General features: G+C 45.6%; 1 protein-coding gene across 2 annotated transcripts in view; it reads right to left on the bottom strand.

The window, feature by feature from the left end:
• HOMER2 (homer scaffold protein 2) overlaps nucleotides 1–20,631 on the bottom strand; it is a 101,690-nt gene that overhangs the window by 13,798 nt on the left and 67,261 nt on the right. For both annotated transcript variants that reach the window (XM_021664956.2, XM_021664957.2), the window contains exon 3: nucleotides 10,788–10,919. In XM_021664956.2, the coding sequence (XP_021520631.2) occupies nucleotides 10,788–10,919 (132 nt within the window). The remainder of the gene's footprint in view (nucleotides 1–10,787; nucleotides 10,920–20,631) is intronic.

Raw genomic sequence — 20,631 nt, 5'->3', positions numbered from 1 at the left:
AAAATAAACACTCAAAAAATTGGAAGAACTGTTGTGATTTTAAAAGGTTAAGAAATAAAATAGTAAACCATAACATGTAGCCTATGATTGGATCCTGTTTTGGACAGACCAACTTTAAGACTTCTCAGGGGACAAATGGGGAAATTCGAATACAGGCCAGATTTTAGATGATATCAAGGAGTTACTAATTTTGTTAGAAGTGCTAATGATGTCAAGGTTACATTGGAAAATGTCATTTTTTTCCTAGATGAATACTAAGTATTTAGGAGTGAAATATCTTAATAACTTACAGTTTAAAGTATTTCAACAACAATAAAAGAGAGGAAGAAATGTGGTAAAATGTAAACAACTGTTAAATCTAGGTGATATGTATATGGGTGTTCATTATACTATACGCTCTACTTTTCATTAATATCTTAATATTTCCATAGTGAAACAACTCTTCAAGTCCCGGGGCAATCATATCACTCACTAGCTTATAGTCACTAACAAGGTGGCCAATTTTAATTAGCAAATTCATTGCTTGAACAGAAACAGCCTGTGATAATGCTGGTGTGAATTACAAAGTAAGAGCTAAATGTGGTTGCTGACAACACACACACACACACACACACACCAAACTAGCAAGTTGCAAGGCTATCAACAATTCTGCGGGTTTTATTGAGAACTCGTTTATTTCTGAGCATAGGTTATCCTCTGGGTATCTTCACAATGCCAATAACAGTCATCTGCTTTAGGAAACCTTGCCAGAAAACAGATGTAGGTGAACTCAGCACCCGAGGGTAAGCTGAAAAGGTCAGTCTTTCTGTTCTGGCCTGTGGTTGCAGGCCCTGTCAACAAAGCCACAGCTGGGGAGGCTTCATATTTAACTATTGCAATCCTGGCAGAGGAAAATCACATTACTTATTGCTTAAAACATGAGGTCCAACAGGGATGAACAAAGCCTCCCTCACCTTTTCTTTTTGGGAATCTCTTATGGAAAAAACATCATTATCATGAACTCCTTTGTGGCAGGGTCCACATCTTTCCTCTCTGTGCCCTCCTCCCACACCTGGCAAAAAGCAGGAACAGTACAAATAAGTTTGTTCAGTGAATGAATGAGTTGTAGGCTTGCACAGCCCTATCCATTTTAGAAAAAAAATAATCATGTAAAAGACTTGGTAGTCTACCAAAGATTTTGTTTACATTCAAACAGGTGAGAATCAAAAAGAAAACTTCAGACAATAAGCTTAAAATATAATGAGGTAGGATAATAAGCCCTGTTATATGGTTTGGCTGTGTCCCCATGCTTTGGCAGGACCCCATGCTGTGTGCAGTCTAGGGACTTGGTGACTTGCATCCCAGCTGCTCCAGCTGTGACTAAGAGTGGCCAATGGACAGCTCGGGCTGTGGCTTCAGAGGGTGCAAGCCCAAAGCCTTGGCAGCTTTCACGTGGTGTTGGGCCTGTAGGTGCACGTAAGTCAAGAATTACTGTTTGGGAACCTCCACCTAGATTTCAGAGGATGTATGGAAATGTCCGGATGACCTGGCAGAAGTTTGCTGCAGGGGTGGGGCCTTCGTGGAGAACCTCTGCTAGGGCAGTGCAGAAGGGATATATGGGGTTGAAGCCTTCACACAGAGTCCCCACTGCGGCACTGCCTAGTGGAGCTATTAGAAGAGGGCCACCGTCCTCCAGACCCAAGAATTGTAGATCCACTGACAGCTTGCACTGTGCACCTGGAAAAGCAGCAAACACTCAATGCCCGCCCATGAGAGCAGCCGGGAGGGAGGCTGTACCCTGCAAAGCCACAGGGGTGGAGATGCCCAAGACCACGGGAGCCCACCTCTTGCATCAGCATGACCTGGATGTGAGACATGGAGTCAAAGGAGATCATTTTGGAACTTTAAGATTTGACTGCCCTGCTGGATTTCAGACTTGCATAGGGCCTGTAGCCCATGCAAGTTTTGATCAATTTCTCCCATTTGGAACAGGTGTATTTACCCAATGCCTGTACTCCCATTGTACCTAGAAGTAATTTGTTTTTGATTTTACTGGCTCATAGGCGGAAGGGACGTGCCTTGTCTCAGATGAGACTTTGGACTGTGGACTTTTGAGTTAAGACTTTGGGGGACTGTTGGGAAGGCATGACTGGTTTTGAAATGTGAGGACATGAGATCTGGGAGGGGATGGAAAGATATGGCTTGTCTCTGTGTCGCCACCCAAATCCCATCTTGAATTGTACTCCCACAATTCCCACACGTCATGGGAAGAACCTGGTGGGAGGTAATTAAATCATCAGGGCAGGTCTCCCCCAAGCTGTTCTCATGATAGTGAATAAGTCTCAGATCTGATCGTTTTAAAAATGAGAGTTTCCCCACACAAGCTCTCTTCTCTTGTCTGCTGCCATGTAAGAAATGCCTTTCACCTTCCACCATGACTGTGAGGCCTTCCCAGCCACATGGAACTGTAAATCCAGTCAACTTCTTTCTTTTGTAAATTGCCCAATCTTGAGTATATCTTCATCAGCATGAAAACGGACTAATAGAGTCTATCAGATACATTTTAAATAAGTGATCATTTTTCAAGGTGTGGTATTAGTAGATGCATGATGGAACAGAACAAATGGGTGAGAAATGGGCCTCACCTTTTATATAAAAAATTAGCTTATGACTAAGGGGGAATCAGAAATAAATGAGGAAGGTTACTGAACATATGATTGAGATAATTTTATTAAATTGAGGGAAATGAATTTAAATCCCACAAACCTGTAGCATGATAAATTACTGATGAGTTAAAAGGGCAAGAAAAAAAATCAGGATGTTCCTGAAGAAAAAAAAAATCTGGATGCAAACAGACTGAGCATGTATCAAGCTTCTGCTTGAGGTGGGAGGATAATTTTCTAAACTTGGAAGAAATTTCTTAAACCCACAAAAGTGACAGACTTCACTACATAACAATTTAAAGCTTTTGAATATAAAAGGAAAAAAAAGAAAACGAAACCAGAAGGGAAACAACAGCTTTGGGAAAATATCTAGAGCTAGGCTAGTACAGCAGAAAAAAGGCTATTTTCTTTAGTATGGAAAGAATTTGTACAAACTGAAAAGTATGACAAACCCAACAGATAAATGGCAAAACTCAGGAAAAACAAATGCAGTAGCAACTTATAGAAAAGACCATTCAGCCTTGTTGGAATTGCAAATCAAAATTATGAGGTACCACTGTCTGCCTGTGAAATGCGCAAACTCTAAAGACAATTAGATTCTCTGTTCTGGCAAGATATTTCTGGTAATGTTGGTACAGCCCCACTATTTGGAAATATGTCTCGTGAGTGATAAAAACATACCTACTGGCCCAGTGATATAGCTTCTGGGAAATGTTCTATGGAAATAACTGAGAATATGGGGGGAAAGGCCCTCAATATCGAAGATGTGAATTCCAACACTGTCTACAAATACGGACACTGGAAACAACCCAGAGGCCCTAGGAGAACGGCAGAGAGAAACTTCCTCTCAAAGCCTCCAACTAGCAGAAGAAAAGTGCCAGTCATGACAGACGCCTAGTCACTGTCCTTCCGTGAAAACTCCCAACCCTCCAAGTCTTGCATTTTCTAATATTTCCCCCTTATTCTAAAAAGAAAAAGAAAAAAAAAAGCATATATGCTTGTAAATTTGGAAAATATAATTTAGAAAAAATTTTTTTTTCACATGACGGTTGCATGTACGTCTTCTTTTGAAAAGGGTGTGTCTATATCCGCTGCCCACTTTTTTAACGGATTTTTTGTTGTTGTTGCAAATTTAAGTTCCTTATAGATGCTGGATATTAGACCTTTGCCAGGTGCATAGTTTGCAAAAATGCTCTCCCATTCTGAAGATTGTCTATTTACGCTGTTAATAGTCTCTTTTGCTGTGCAGAAGCTCTTTAGGTTAATTAGATCCCATTTGTCACTTGTAAGTAGGAGCTAAATGTTGAGAATACATGGACACATAGAGAGGAACAACACACACAGAGGCCTATTGGAGCGTGGAGGGTGGGAGGAGGGAGATGATCTGCAAAAATACTTATTTTTTAACTTTTAAGTTACATAAGTTATATATAACTTATTTATAATACATATTAATATATATGAATTATACATTATATATATATATATTTTTTTTTTCTTTTCCTTTTGAGACTGAATCTCACTCTATCGCCCAGGCTGGAGTGCAGTGACGCAATCTCAGCTCACTACAACCTCCGCCTCCTGCGCGCAGGTGATTCTCCTGCCTAAGCCTCCTAAGTAGCTGGGATTACAGGCATGTGCCACCACGCCCGTCTAATTTTGTATTTTTAGTAGAGATGGGGCTTCACCATGTTGGCCAGGCCAGTCTTGAACTCCTGACCTCAGGGGATCTGCCTGCCTCGCCTTGCAAAGTATTGGGATTACAGACATGAGCCATCACGCGCAGCTATTATGTATATTTAGACCTACAATCCCATTGAGGTAGGAGGCAGGACTCAACTCTGGACCAGACTGAAGACTGGTTAATGTGCTCACCGGAGCCATGACAGTTTACCTATTCCCTGGCAATGACCTGGAAGTTATCACCCTTTTTCTGGAAGTGTCTGAATAACTTGGCCCTTAATTTGCATGTAATTAAAAGTAGGTATAAAGGTGACTGCAGAACTGCCCCGTAGCTGCTGCTCTCGACACACTGCCTACAGTGTAGCCCTGCTCTGCAGGAGCAGCCACGGAGCTGTCAACACTGCCGCCCCAATAAAGCTGTTTTCTTCTACCACCAACTCACCCCTCAATTCCCTCCAGGGCAAAGCCAAGAACCCTCACAGGTGGAGCCCCAATTTATGGGCTTCCCTGCCCTGCAACGCCATCATCCAAGATAAGAACCACAGTCTTCTGATACCTTTCTGAATATATGCATTCATTACCTACATTTCTTTTAACATAGATTATATATCTCATTTTACAGCCTCTTTTGAAACAATATGATATTAATATTTCCATGCAATTATATAATCTTCTGCTACACATTTTTTTTTAAGAGTCTCACTCTGTTGCCCAGGCAGGAGTGGTGCAGTGGTGTGATCTTGGCTCACTGCAACCTCCGTCTCCTGGGTTCAAGTGATTTTCCTGTTGCAGCCTCCCAAGTAGCTGGGATTATAGGCGCCCACCACTATAAACCCCGCTAATTTTTGTATTTTTAGTAGAAACAGGGTTTCACCATGTTGGCCAAGCTGGTCTCAAACTCTTGACCTCAAGTGATCCACAAGCCTTGGCCTCCCAAAGTGCTCAGATTACAGGCATGAGCCATTGCACCCAGCCTCTACTACACATCTTAATTGCTACATATTACCCTGAAGGATACACTGCAGTTTAACCAATTTCCTACTACTGGATGTTAGGGCTTTCTTATTTTTTTCTGTTGTAAATGATGCAATCCTTGTAGTGAAATATTTATACACAGTTACAATTGTTTCCTTAGAATAGATTCCTGTCAATGAAACCCATGGATCAAAGGATATTCAAATCACAAAGGTTTCTGAAATATATTGCCAAATTCTCACATCTTCATTAAGGTCATTTTTTGGTACTTATTACAATTGGGGTAATAATCAAAATCATTATCATGACAGAAAATGAGAACATTACTGCTTGATTTCATTTGTGGCTTCTTTCGGCCTTAGCCATTGAAGACCTGAGGCAGACACTATGTTGACTTATTCGAAATCTGTTTCTTTCCCTTAGCTTAACAGAATCTCAAATCTTCTTGGAGCAGGAAATTTCCTAGGTGCTAGAGAATGAAAGCTAGTCGAAGCCAATCATGGAAACCCATTTTCCTGGTTTTTGGTGGGAGAAGTGAAGGGCCTAGGGACCCAGCATTGCTAATGGAATGCAGAAGTCTGCCAGGGCAGTTTCCAAAGAAGGTGCTGTGGTGCCAGCCTCTTCCTTCTCCCTCTTGCCAAGAATGCAGATGTGACGGACAGAGCTTGAGAAGCCATCTTATCACCACAAGGAAAAGGCCAATAAAAGGAAAAAACAAATGAAACCCATGCAGATCCCTCAGAGCCAACATCACGGAGCCACTGTACCAGTGCCAGCAACCACCCGCCTCAGGACTTCTCTGTCACATGAGAAGGAAATTACCCTATGTGTTTAAGCACTGTGATTAGGTTACCTGTTACTTGCAGCCAAAAGCATTCTACTTAAAACATGTCAAAAGAATGATTAATATCCTCCATTTAAAAAATTAGCTGTTAAATCAGGACCCAGAAAGGTAGGAGATAAAACAATGTTCTTACAATGATACTGAGTGAATAAAGTGATATATGAGGACAAATTTGAACTACAGATGAAATCACTGAAATGGGTCAAAAGCAAATGTCACGCACGTATCAGGGTTTAGCCAGATCAACCACTACACACTGGCAATGCCATCCTGGGTCACTCCTGTTTAAGGGCAGAATGTGTTTCCTTCTGTCTGTGACGAATAAGATGGAACCAAACTTAGAACAGTGACAACTCGAGGTCAAATGCAAGACTCTAAACTTTAACCACTGGCTCATGCTTATATTTGTCCCTCTTTTGTCTCCTTTCATAAGCTCTTCCTTTTATTAGAACATGCAAGTCCCTTTTCAATTTCCTTCGGCAGGCTGGGGTTTTATGTCCTCTCCAGTGGGGGGACAGACGAGTTCCAGTTTACTTCTGAGAAAACACAGCTTCTACTATTTTTGGAGAGCCTATCTAAAGAGCAGAAAATTGCCCTGTAATGATACTTTTTGGACTGTGGTTGGGAAGTGGTCCTTATAATGGAGCAGTTAAGACCAAGGCATCTATTTTCTTTCCGGGGGGTAGAGAGAGAGGTATGTATAAAGTATTCTTAGATGAAAATGTCCACACTGCTGTTCCTTTCTCTAGCCTAGTTATAGTGCTTGATTATCATTCCCCTACAGGGCTGTGGGTGTTTGCTCTGGGAAGTAGGGAATACTCAGCCTGGATGTCCCCTCAGCACACGCCTGGGGAGCACTCGAGGCCAAGCTCCTCTGTGCTAGCTAACTCCCCCTTGTTGAGACGGCCAGACTCACTTCATGATAATTTATCAGTGTGTGGTTAATCATTTCCTTCAGAGAGCAGGGGGAGAAGCTGATTCACAACGTTTGGACAAAGGGGTCATCTGAGGGCTTCTCTGACAAGTCTTTGTGACGATGCAGGTTTTGGGCACAGAGCATGAACTCCAGCACTGCGCCAGAGGCTGAGTGGCTTGGGAGGACAGTGCACTTCTCCTTAATGATAGGACATTTTCTTCTGTCCGGGAAAAATTACAGGTGGCCATTCTTGGAAGCAGGCACAGCTCAAGGGCTCTTCAGTTCTCAGAGGCACGGAGAATTTAACTTGGACAACGTGTTCTGGTTTTTGTTTGGAGTTCTCCTTGCTGTCAATTCTTTTCATAGAAACCTTCCCCCTTTCTACCTAGCTGCTTGGGTTCCTTTAAAGATTGAAAAAACTGTTCCAGGAAATTGTGAGTGATTCTCTCAAACCAGCCTTGGCTTTGGGGAAGAGCTTCCAGGCCTGGGAGAGATCAGGAGCACGTGACCAGGATGGGTCTGCCAGGCACCATGTCTCAGACAGAAGTCCCCAGGCCAATTTGTCTGGATACGAGGCAGGTATGAGAAGGGGCCGCTCCGTGGGGTGGGGGTGGGGTTGCCAACACACCCTTCCTCACCAGGCACCTCTTCAGGAGGGAAAGCCACACACCCCACGCCCCCTCAGACAGAGGTTCCATCTAACTGTGGCACAGTCTGACTTGTTGAAAGAAGTCACCATCAGACCTGCTCCTGCTTTAAACAAATTCTCTCTGCTCCTCACGGGATCTGTTCCTGTTCCTCTTTCCCATTTCAGAAAATGGCCTCACTACCCTCCATCCCTCATCATCCCAGAGTCTCTTCTTCCTCTTCTGTTCACCCAGTTGTGCCTCAGTATTTTTTTAAAATTCTCCAACTCTTAACCCTTCATCTGCTCTACCCTGGACTAAAACAATCTAATCTGACTCGCTGCCAGAAAACACTCTACCTAAAATGTAAATCTGATCATTTTCCTTCTCGGCTTAAAATCCTTCTCAGGCCATAGGTCAAAGTCTAGAGAAGCGCTGGCATGACCGACAAAGCCTTCGAAGACTGGACGTTAGCAGCCTTACCCACCCTGAAAATCCTGGACACTCCATCAGCTGCGCTCTCCGCAGCTTCCCTCACACACCTCACAGTGCCACGATTTCGCTGGAGCTAATCCTGCTGTCGAGCAGACAATGGAAAAGGGAAATCCTCCCTGTGGGCAAACCCTGGAACATCTCATGGTGCCACAGGCACAGCAGAGGTGACCTGGATTTGACATCTAGGCGGAAACGGTTAAGGGCCTAGCTGCCTGAGGAGAAATCGCAAAGAAACAAAGTGACAATGAGGTTTGAGGAACAGCAACATTAATGGGTCCAGAGCCTGAAAATACTCATGTTCCACATGCAGGCTCTTCAGAGGCCTTCACAGCAAGAGAGAATATTCAAACTAGCTGGGACGAAGGGCTGTTCTGTGGATACCCAGTCATTCGCTTTCTCCTGACAGCCTCGTACTTGCTCAAATGACTTACGGACACACTGGCCCTGGTGCCAGGGGAAAAGGCACCAAATGGGCTTGAAAACACAGACTCCTGCTCTCCACGGCCTGACTCCTGGCCCTGCTGGGCGTCCTGCTGCCAACACAGTGACCCACGCCAACATCACACATTTAGGCCCCAGCCAGCTCCCTGGTGAAGGCTGATTCCACTGGGCCCCTTCTAGGAGCAGAGTGATTTATCATCACCAGAATAGACGCTGTGGACTGCCATGCCTCTGCCAGCCGCACCAGCCGAAGATTTACCCAGTACTTTCTACCCCACACGACGCTGCTTCAAAACAACTAAGGCTGCAGAGAACTCGCTTCTCTGCATATGAAGTGAAGCAAGAGTCTAGCTGCCCCAGGGTTCTCAGCTCCTCCCAGGTACCGTATCAGCCGAAGTGGCAGGCCTTGCGGAACTGTGCTGCGCTCATGCCTGGTGAACATCCAGGATCACAGCACACAAGCCCCGGAGCTGAGGGATCGGGGACAGAGCGGGCGTCTCCCATAACCATCTCCAATGACTTGCCCTCGAGATTGCTGCTTTTTGCCCAGGTTTCCAGGCCCTGGTGATCTGGCAGTTTTAGCACCCAGGAAAGAATGCTTCTGTGAGAGGATGGCACGAGGGTGGATGCTCAGGCTGCACCAGGCCGATTTGGGCTTCTCAGGCTGCTAAGGAAACAGAGTCCTCGTGGAAGTACCTTAGGATGCAGAGGAGGACAGTCTGTGGGGTGTCCCCACTGGAGAGCTCATTTGTGACTGGGTATGGGATGGCCGGATCTGTGTGCTGGGGACCTCGTTAAAAATGTGTACACATGCACATGTGAGTATACACACACATGCACACACACTGGACAAAGGAAGGGGACAAGGCAGCAGGCCCCTGCCAGTGGGGGGCCTTCCTGGCTCACCCTAATTTCCCCCTCTTTGAAAACTGTCTTCAATACACACAGGTAACCCAAGCAGCCAAGTCTGCCCTAGGCAACTCTGTCAATTCCCCAAGAATCTGGAAGTTTGTGGAGCCCTGGGAACAGGGGCGACGTCTCTGATCCTCGGTGCCTAGCATGGTGTCAGCAGAGCAGAGGCGGGATCGCACTTGTCCGGTCAGTCAGATGTTCACAGCAAGGCTCTAGAGAAAAATAACTCCTAGAGCCAAGCTGCTGGAAGCAAGTCTGGCTCTGGCCCTTCCCTGGGTGTGCAGCTCTCCTTTGCACTCCTTGAGAGATGCCAACATTCTTCCAATAAATTTCTTTGACTTGTAAACTAGTCAATCTTATCTTAAACCAAAATATTCTCAGTACTTACAAAGGGCTCTTCTACTACCCTAAAAGGAAATGTACGCACTAAAACCAGATCTCAGCCCCTTTAAAGCGCTGAGTAAGGCCTCAGGGGCAATCAGTTTATTCCCTCAGTTCTTGGGGTTCTCCAAGTCTGCGGTCAGCCATAATCTGCTTCTCAACACCTTTCTAACCATCCAAAGAGTATGTCCCAGGCCCCTTATTGAAGCAACTTGGAGCTATGAATCCTCTCCCTAGAAAAAAAGCAAAATACACACACCACTGCGTGGCATTTTAAGGGATGTGGGGAATCTAGCTAAGAGCTTCCATTAAGCATCACCTTACTCCCTAAGGGCTCCAACCACAGGGTCACTGACATTGATGGCTGTCGGAGAAAAAGTGTGCCTTACTTCAAATGGTGTAAGGAGCTTATTTCATCAAGATGCATTCTTGGCAGCTGGAACAGTCTCTTCCTTGGAAGTCCTACAGTAGCAACCCTCTGACAACTGTGCCCTCACGTGGGAAGGTCGCCTAATTCTCAGAGTCCTGAAAATCCAACGGATTTGGTTTTGGCACACAAGCCAGTGCTCAGTGTGCGCGCTGATACCGCTGGGCACAGGGAGCGGTGGCTGACACCTGTCGGGGGGAAGGACTGGCCGCGCTGCAGCTTCAGGCCCCAAAGCAGCATTTGTTAGATACAAATATCCATTCCCCAGATGACTTCAAGGAACCTGGCATTTCAGAAGGGTCCCTGCTTTGGCAGCCCTGTAATCTCAGGAGGAGTGAAACCAAAGACCAGAAAGGAATCCTGCTCACGAAGGGCACATCCCTCAGTGGGCAGTCACTGAACGAGAACGGCACCTGATGTGGGACTGCGGATGGGACCCCATTACCTTTGTCAGCTGCTGCTCGGAGGAAAAGCCCAGACCAAACACCGTGTTGGCTCTGCTGTCGGCCCACTGCCCAAACTTCTGCGACGTTTTGGTGAAGGTCATGTTCGGTGTGATTGTGCTGTTGATGATCACCTGCAGAGAAACAACCCAAAGAGTGGAAATTTAAACGCTGGACGAGACAGTCATTCCTTAGAAAGTCTGTTGGCAAAGCCAGTGCTTCAAGCCTGCATCCCTGCCCTGTTATATTTGGTCCTGAGTTCTCCTAGCACATCCCATGCTGAGTCAGATACACAACCATGAAAAGGGGCAACTTCAGAGACTTAACAGTCAGTCTAAAATAAGATCCTACGCGTTATCTGTGGGAGAAAGTCTCTCCTAAGCAAAGAATAGTTTCCCAAACTGCTATTTATTTCCCCAAAGCTGCCATGCATCAGAGTGCCCTTAATGGCTAGCCATGTCCCACATTCTCAGAACCGCACTATGTTGCTTTATGAGTCACGTGGAGCCCCAGTGTCCAACTCAAACAATTGAAAATCTCTATAAGCAATTGAGGCCTGCTGCTTCCCAACAGGAAGGAGCAGGTACAGTCCAATTAGGATAATTTGTAGAGGGATAACTGACAAAGAAACCAATCATACAGGTGTGAGTGGGGTATAGGGAAACTGTAAAGATGGCGCAGCAGCCTGGTGCAAGCTGTCACCACTCCTTGGCCTAAAAGAATCAGAGGATGGGCTGGGTGCGATGGCTCACGCCTGTAATCCCAGCACTTTGGGAGGCTGAGGTGGGTGGATCACAAGGTCAGGAGATTGACACCGTCCTGGCTAACATGGTGAAACCTCCTCTCTACTAAAAATAATTAGCCAGGCATGGTGGCAGGTGCCTGTAATCCCAGCTACTCGGGAGGCTGAGGCAGGAGAATCTCTAGAACCCAGGCAGGGGAGCCAGGATCACGCCACTGCCCTCCAGCCTGAGCAAGAGCGAGACTCTGTCTCAAAAATAAATAAATAAATAATAATGAGAGGATGGGCTGGGCACGATGGCTCACGCCTGTAATCCCAGCACTTTGGGAGGCTGAAGCAGGCAGATCATGAAGTCAAGAGATAGAGACTATCCTGACCAACATGGTGAAACCACGTCTCTACTAAAAATACAAAAATTAGCATGCCTGTAGTCCCAGCTACTTGGGAGGCTGAGGCAGGAGAATCGCTCGAGTCCAGGAGGCGGAGGCTGCAGTGAGCCGAGATCGCACTACTGCACTCCAGCCTGGCAACAGAGCAAGACTCCATCTCAAAAAAAAAAAAAAAAAAAAAAGAATGAGGGAATAGAGAGGCTATAGACCCTGGAAGGGGGAGGGATCATGTAGAGTAGGTGACCTTATGTTGGGGGACACAGTCTGGCGACCTCACAGGAGCAAAGAACTGGGGGAGCCAACACCCTCGCCTCTCTCCCTGTGATCTCCACTTGCCATTGGCCAAACTCAACTAGAAGTCAAAGGGCCTGGGAGCCCACTGATGTCTGCAAGTTAGCCTCTCAGGGACCAGAGCAGGGTCAGGAAGGGTAGAGGAAGACTCTGAGTCTGAGGTGGAAGGATAAAAAGATAATATCTAGCAATGGCACATTTATTCATTTAAATATTTATTGAACATTTACTATATACCAGACATTCTGCTAATTAAAGATACAAAGACGAATGAGTCAAGATTTCTGGCCTTCCAATTGCAAGTAGTCAGGAAGAGGGCAGAGACACCAAACAACTGATGAGGGTTATAAATATCAACAATAGGCTTACTCAGACAGAAATCCCTGGAAGCCCTAAGACTCTAAGAAACACACGGGAAAAACGCTCTTGAAAATAAAGGATTACTGGGTGTCTACATAAGGGCAGGTGGCAAAAACCACTGGCTGCCTCCTCACCAGATGATCTGAGCAGGGAACAAGAGCAATCTAAGTAAATATTCTGAAGAGTGAACCCGCCAGCAATTTTACTTATTAAGGTTGTTTATTCTCAACGGTCAACTCAGAACATTTTCCTTGTAACTAATAAAACAGAGAAGAGAAGAAAGTTTGAATGGCATAGGCCTTGCTTTCTGTGGTAGGAACCTGAATCTAATCTACTATTTTGCTAAAGGACAGACCTTCCAGATGCAGACCCTTGCCTTGGATCTAGACAGTAAGTGACAGCTGACACTAGTAATAGAAGTATCATCGCTACTGCTATATCCACATTTATCTATCAGACTGTTGAGTCTGCTGATGAGGCACTGGCTCAAGAGAAAACCTTAGCTTTGCTGGTAAAATAATTTTTAGAATACTAACAGCAGCAACTACTATTTGTTGAACACTTATTGAGTGCCTGACTTAAAACTTACAACAAGCCTATGCATATGACTATTCCTTCATTTTACAGAAGTAACTAAGATTTGGGAAAGGTTTTTTTGTTTTGTTTTGGGACAGAGTCTTTCTCTGTCGCCCAGGCTGGAGCGCAATGCTGTGATATCGGCTCACTGCACCCTCCGCCTCCTGGGTTCAAGTGATTCTCCTGCCTCAGTCTCCTGAGTAGCTGGATTACAGGTGCCCGCCACCAAGCCCAGCTAATTTTTGTATTTTTAGTAGAGATGGAGTTTCACCATGTTGGCCAGGCTGTTCTTGAACTCCTGACCTCAGGTGATCCACCCACCTCAGCCTCCCAAAGTGCTGGGATTATAGGCATGGGCCACCACAGCCAGTCGAGATTTGAGAAAGGTTAAACTAACTTGCTTAAGGTAACACACGAAAGCTGGACAGCAGCAGACTCTAGAGGTAAAAACCCAGTTGTCTGACACCAAAACTTGTCCTATAAATGTCTATATCATGTTGCTTCTCGTTTTCTACACGATGAAGAAAACAAATATTACTGCTCCTCTTCTTTTCACCATCTATGAAGTACTGATGTCCACGTGCTACGGTCCAGGTAACTTTTCCTTTCTCTCAATAACTCTTCCATAATGCCAATGTCTATGTGAGCTAGGACATTTCACCAAATATTTTCCATCTGGAAAACTGAATGCAACAGGAGAAGTCAAGAGATCTGCCTGCCGCCACTGGACGCTATCAAGAGATGGGGGCCGGGGAGCAGGGTGTGGAAAATGCAGATCTAAACCACTGGCAAGTGTGGGGGAGGGATTCTGGCTCAGCCCCAAGCAGGGTGAATATGGTGGAACCAAGGCAGACCTAAGGAAGGTGTGTGGCTAGGAGCTGGATCAGGATGGATCACATGACCCCAGAAAGCCAACCCTAGTCACCTCGTCACCTCTTAATTACCAGAATCCTGGGAGAGCAAAGCAATGACTACATCCATTCAGAAACTGGATTCATTTTAAATCTTGCTGCTGCCTCACTGCAGACCTATGCCCCTAGGTCAGTCGCCACACCCTAAGTCTTCCCCTTGAAAGGCAGTGGAAAGAGGCTGGCCAGAGTATAGGACGTGGCTCTTAAGCTCACCCCAAACAGGCTGTCCCAGAGGCAGTCAGGCTGGAGTAACAATGGTGACACCCTCTGCTATTTCTTTAAAACTTAGTTTCTAAGCCACTTTTTCAGTCTTTAATCCCCATTTTTTTCAGATGGGGAAATTGAGGCTTAACGTCATCAAGGGACCTGTTCAAGGTCATAAAACTAATAAGTGGCTAAAAAGAATATAATGTATGTATTACTTACAAAGCAACAACGGACTCATTTCAAGAGCTACATCTATTTACGATGGCTGGAGGTTCATTCAGCTTCTTAAATCTGTACACTCGATCAGTTTTTAGAAAATTCTCAACCACTCTTTCCATGAACATTGCTTCCACTCTATTCTCTCTCCCTGCTTCTACTTCTGGGACTCCAATTACAGACATGCTAGGCCTTTTGAGTGTGTCCAACATTTTTTTTTTTTTTTTTTTTTTTTTTGGGATAATGTCTTGCTCTGTTGCCCAAGCTAGAGCAAAGTGGCACAAACATGGCTCATTGCAGCCTCGACCTCCTGGGCTAAAGTGATCCTCCCATCTCAGCCTCCCAAGTAGCTGGGATTACAGGTATGCACCACCATGCCCTGCTAAGTTTTGCATGTTTTGTATAGATGGGGTTTCCACCCATCTATACAAAATACCCTGGCTGGTCTCAAACTCCTGGGCTCAAGCAATCCATCTGCCTCTGCCTGCCTCGGCCTTCTGAAGTGCTGGTATTACAGACAGGAGCCACCATGCTGGCCATACCCAATATTTTTTATACTCATCAATTATTTTTCCCTGATTCTTGGTTCTCTCTGACTTTATTTGGGTATTTCCTATTAATCTGCTTTCCAGGTCCCTAATCCTGGCCACTGATGTATCCAATCTGCTGCTGTTACATCTATCCATTGATATGTATCTATTTTTGATAGAGTCTCACTGTCACCCAGGCTGGAGCGCAGTGGTGCAATCTCGGTGCTGGGCTCACTGTAACCTCCGCCTCCTGGGTTCAAGCAATTCCCCTGCCTCAGCCTCCCGAGTAGCTGGGATTACAGGCACACAACACTTCACCCAGCTAATTTTTGTATTTTTTTAGTAGAGTCGGGGTTTCACCATGTTGGCCAGGCTGCTCTTTAACTCCTGACCTCGTGATCAACCCATCTCAGCCTCCCAGAGCCCTGAGATTACAAGCGTGAGCCACCGCACCCGGTCTATCCACTGAATCAGACACTGATTTTTTCAGTTCTAGAATGTCCATTTGGTTCTTTCAAAAAATAAAAATGTTGAAATCTCTGAGAATATTCTCTTTCCTTTATTTTGTCCATTTCCCCTCTGTTTCCTTGAATATATTAATCATAGTTTGCAGGCTCATGCCTGTAATCCCAGCACCTTGAGAGGCAAAGACAGGTGGATTGCTTGAACCCAGGAGTTCGAGACCAGCCCAGGCAACATGGCAAAACCCCGTCTTGACTAACACAAAAATTAGTGGGGCATGGTGGCATGCACCTACAGTCCCAGCTACTGAGGGGGCGGAGGCAGGAGGATTACCTGGGCCTTGGGAGGTCAAGGCTGCAGTGACCTGTGATGGTGCCACTGTACTTCAGCCTGGGTGACAAGAGGGAGACCCTATCTCTAAAAAGAAAGAACATAAAGAAATCATAGTTGGCGATAGCATTATATCTTTTAAAAAATGTGCATACCTTAATTTTAAAATATTTTATTGCTAAAAAAATGCTAAGGATCATCTGAACCCTCAGCAAATTGTAATCTTTTTGCTGGTGGAGGGACTTATATCAATGCTGATGGTTGCTGACTTATCAGGGTGGTGGTTGCTGAAGGGTGGAATCATTGTGTCAATTTCTAAAAATAAGACAATACTTGCTGCATTGATTGACTTTTCTTTCACAAAGGATATCTCTGTAGCATGCAATGCTGCTTGACAGCATTTCCTCCACAGTAGAACTTCTGTCAGAATTGGAGTCAATCCTCTCAAACCTTGCTGCTGCTTTATGAAGCCATTCTTTGCTCATCCATAACGAGCAACTTTTATCCATTTATTCTTTACTCATCCATAACGAGCAACTTTTATTGTGAGACTACAGCAATTCAGGCTCCACTTGTAATTCTAGGTCTCGCTTTTTTTTTTTTTTTTTTTTGAGATGGAGTCTTGCTGTATCCCCCAGGCTGGAGTGCACTGGCATGATCTCGGCTCACTGCAACCTCCGCCTCCCAGGTTCAAACAATTCTCTGTCTCGGCCTCCCGAGTAGCTGGGATTACAGGCACCTGCCACCTGCCCAGCTAATTTTTGTATTTTTAGTAGAGATGGGGTTTCACCATCTTGGTCAGGCTGGTCTTGAACTCTTGACCTCATGATCCACCCGCTTTGGCCTCCCAAAGTGTTGGGATTACAGGCATGAGCCACCACACCTGACCTTCTCTTGCTATTTCTACCACATCTGCAGTTACTTCCACCACTGAAGTCTTGAACTCCTCTAAGTCATTCACAAGGGTTGGAATCAACTTTTCCCAAACTTCTGTTAATATTCATATTTTGACCTCTTTCCATAAATCACAAATGGTCTCAATGGCATCTAGAATGGTGAATCTTTTCCAGAAGGTTTTCAATGTACTTTGCCCAGACCCATCAGAGAAATCATTATCTATGAAAGCTTAGGCCTAAGAAAATTTTTTTAAGGCAAAGTCTCTCTCTGTTGCCCAGGCTAGAGTGCAGTGGCCCAATCTCAGCTCACTGCAAGCAGTTCTCGTGCCTCAGCCTCCCTAAGTAGCTGGGAGTAGAGGTGTGAGCCATCACTCCTGGCTAATTTTTGTATTTTTAGTAGAGATGGGGTTTCACCATCTTGGCCAGGCTGGTCTTAAACTCCTGCCCTCAAGTGATCCATCTGCCTTGGCCTCCCAAAGTGCTGGGATTACAGGCGTTAGCCACTGCACTCAGACAAGAAATTTTTTAATCATCGACTTGAAAGTCGAAATTACTCCTGCATCCGTGGACTGTAGAACAGACAGTGTGTTAGCAATGATGAAAACAAAACTAATGTCCTGGTACATCTCCACTAAAGCTCTTGAGTGACCAGGTACATTTTTATTTTGAATATTTTAAAAGGAAATATTTCATTCTGAGCAGTAGGTCTCAACAGTGGCCCTAAAATATTCAGTAGACCATGCTGTAAACAGAGATGTGCTGTCATTTAGGCTTTGTTGTTCCCTTTACAGAGTGTGGGCAGGATAGATTTAGCATAAGTTTTAAGGGCCTAGGATTTTCGGAATGGCCAATGAGCATGAGCTTCAACTTAAAGTCACCACTTGTATTAGTCCCTAACAATTGTCAGCCTGTCCTTTGAAGCACTGAAGCCAGGCGTTGATTTCTCCTCTTTAGCTAAGAAAGTCCTAGAGGACATTTTCTTTCAACAGAAGACTTTTGCCTAGTTAAAAATTTGTTGTGGAGTGTAGCCACCTTCAAATAATGATCACCGCTAGATCTTTTGGATGGGATAACTTGCTGCAGTTTTTTGTTTTTTGTTTTTGATACAGGGTCTCACTCTGTCACCCAGGCTGGAGTGCAGTGGTGCAATATCGGCTCACTGCAACCTCTAACTCCTGGGTTCAAGCGATTCTCATGCCTTGGCCTCCCTAGTAGCTGGGATTATAGGAGTCTGTCACCATGCCTGGCTAACTTTTGTATTTTTAGCAGAGACAGGGTTTCTCCATGTTGGCCAGGTTGGTCTTGAATTCCTGGCCTCAAGTGATCTGCCCACCTGAGCCTCCTAAAGTGCTGGAATTACAGGCGTGAGTCACAATACCCGGCCAACTTGCTGCAGTGTCTACATCAGCACCTGCTGCTTCACCTCTCTCACTGAATTAAAGAGAGTCTAGGGCCTTGCTCTAGATTATGTTTTGGCTTAATGGGATGGGGTGGCTGGTTTGATCTCTGCAGACCACTAAAACTGAACTTTCTCCAAATCACCAATAAGGCTGTTTCGCTTTATCATTCATGTGTTCAATGGAGTAGCACTTTTACATTCCTTCAAAAACTTTTCCTGTGCATTCACAACTTGGCTCACTGTTTGGAGCAAGAGGCCTAGCTTTAAGCCTGCCGTGGCTTTTGACATGCCTTCCTCACTAGGCTTAATCATTTCCAGCTTTTGATTTAAAGTGAGGGATGTGACACTCCCCCTTCACTTAAACATGTAGATGCCACTGTAGGTTATTAATTGGCCTAATTTTAATATTGTTGTGTCTCAGTGAATAGGGAGGCCCTAGGAGAGGAAGGGAGATGGCAGGAGGTGGAGCAGTCTGACCACACGCCACATTTACTGATTGCATGTGCTGTCTTACATGGACAGGTTCACAGCACCCCAAAACAATGACAACAGTCACATCAAAGATCACCGATCGCAGATCACCACAACAGATACAATAATGAAAAGTGTTAAATATTCCAAGAATAACCAACATGGGACATGGAGACACGAAGTGAGCACGTGCTACTGGAAAAGGGGTGCTGACAGACTTGCTTGGCACAGGGTTGCCACGTCTTCCATTTTTGTTAAAAACGCACCATCTGCAAAGCACAATAAACTGAGATATGCCTGTACTCACTCTAAGCAAGAATTCCGGACCTCTAACCAACTGTCTATCTCTTTTCTCTCTGCTTCTGTATCGTATGTGTGTTGGGCAGGGGGAGGCGCAAATTCTGAGAATCAGACCACAGCCCATAATTTATGCCCACCAAAGCCCCGCTACCTCACTCTCTGCAGGCTTCCAAGAGAAGGGTCCCTTCGCCTGCCCAGAACTATGTTCTCTCAGTGCCCTAGGTCCCATCTCCTTATCCCCACCCCCAGGGCATTCCTTCTACCCACACAACTGCACTGTGAACTCAGTACCACAGATCCAGAGCAAACAAAAGTCTGTTCACACTTGGGACACAAGATGCTGCTCTTGCAGGAACTCATCAGAATTTTGCAGTGGGAATTCCATCCTCCTCCTCATTCCCTACTGAGATGCCTGCTCTGCTGGGGGATGACTTTGATCCTGGTTCAGCAAGGCTACCTCTCACTCACCAGCATCAAGGTGTCAGGGAATTTAGCAAACACAACCCACAGGATCCCACTGGATTGGCCATGAGGGAGGAAAATGAAAGCCTTCAATACGCTGCTCTTGCCAGTCCTCAGGCTGCCTCCCTGCAGGCTTTGCAGTGCCCTAGCTGGCTCCTCTCCACTTACCAAAGGCTCTGGGACTTCCTAGATCCAGAAAAGAAAAAAGGCAGGGAGGCCGGGCACAGTGGCTCAGGCCTGTAATCCAAGCACTTTGGGAGGGTGAGGTGGGAGGATCACTTGAGGCCAGGAGTTTGAGACCAGCCTGGCCAACATGGCGAAACGCCATCTGTACTAAAAATACAAAAAAATTAGCCAGGTATGGTGGTGTGTGCCTGAAATTCTAGCTACTCAGAAGGTTGAAGCAGGAGAATCACTTGAACCTGGGAGGTAGAGGTTGCACTGAGCTGAGATCACTCCACCTGCACTCCAGACTGGGTGACAGAGCGAGACCCCATCTCAAAACAAAAAATAAAGAAAGAAATGAAAAAGAGAAGACGGGGAAGGAAAGCCATCATTTACTTCTATACCATCCTTCTCCATTGCCCTGACGCTCCAGAGATGCTTGTTCTGAACAACCTCAGGGCCGCAACAGTAGGCCCATCTCTACGATCAATGAGAAAACCGGCTGGCTGCCCTCCAGGAAGTCCAGCACGCCCACCTTCACAAAAGCAACCAGAGGGATCACCTCCATGTACAGAGTCAGCCCCAGTCTTCCTCCACTCCCCAGCAACATGGGAACTCCATGCCGTGCTATGCTTGGCTCAGCCCTCCACGACCACGTCTTCCCAAAAAGCTGGGCAGACTGGAGCTTCTAAGGATAGGTTCTTTCCGTGCATGGTCCTCTTGGGCCCCACACCATTTCTGACCAACTGCTCTTGCACCTGGAATCCACTTAATGCCTTTGTTTCTTTTTCAGGCTCTGACTCATTTCTGATTTTCACCTTCCTCAGGAATGAATGAAGGAGTAAAAGAAAGTGTGCATGCATGAAAAGACCTTTTGTCCACTCTGGTGTGCAGTGGTGAGCACACGGCACAGTCAGGTGGGTGCCAGGGAGGCTTCTGGGGTTGCAGATGAGGAGACCTGGAGACCTACGGGGCTGAAGGAGGCTTAGTTCCGGGTGAGTGAACAGACCCTTGTCTTGAGACCAGAGAATGAAGTAGGGTGGGTTTGACAGACGTAAATGATGAGCTCAATGTCACGGTCATGGGGAAGCTGCATTACCGTGACATACGCACCAGATTCAAAATATGTCGGATGATGC

This window comes from Aotus nancymaae, unplaced genomic scaffold (genome assembly GCF_030222135.1).
Source record: "Aotus nancymaae isolate 86718 unplaced genomic scaffold, 86718_ANA_hifiasm-v0.15.2.pri h1tg000064l_0, whole genome shotgun sequence".
Classification (NCBI taxonomy): domain Eukaryota; kingdom Metazoa; phylum Chordata; class Mammalia; order Primates; family Aotidae; genus Aotus; species Aotus nancymaae.
Note: the sequence above shows the minus strand (reverse complement) of the source record. Positions and strands in the feature narration are given on the sequence as shown.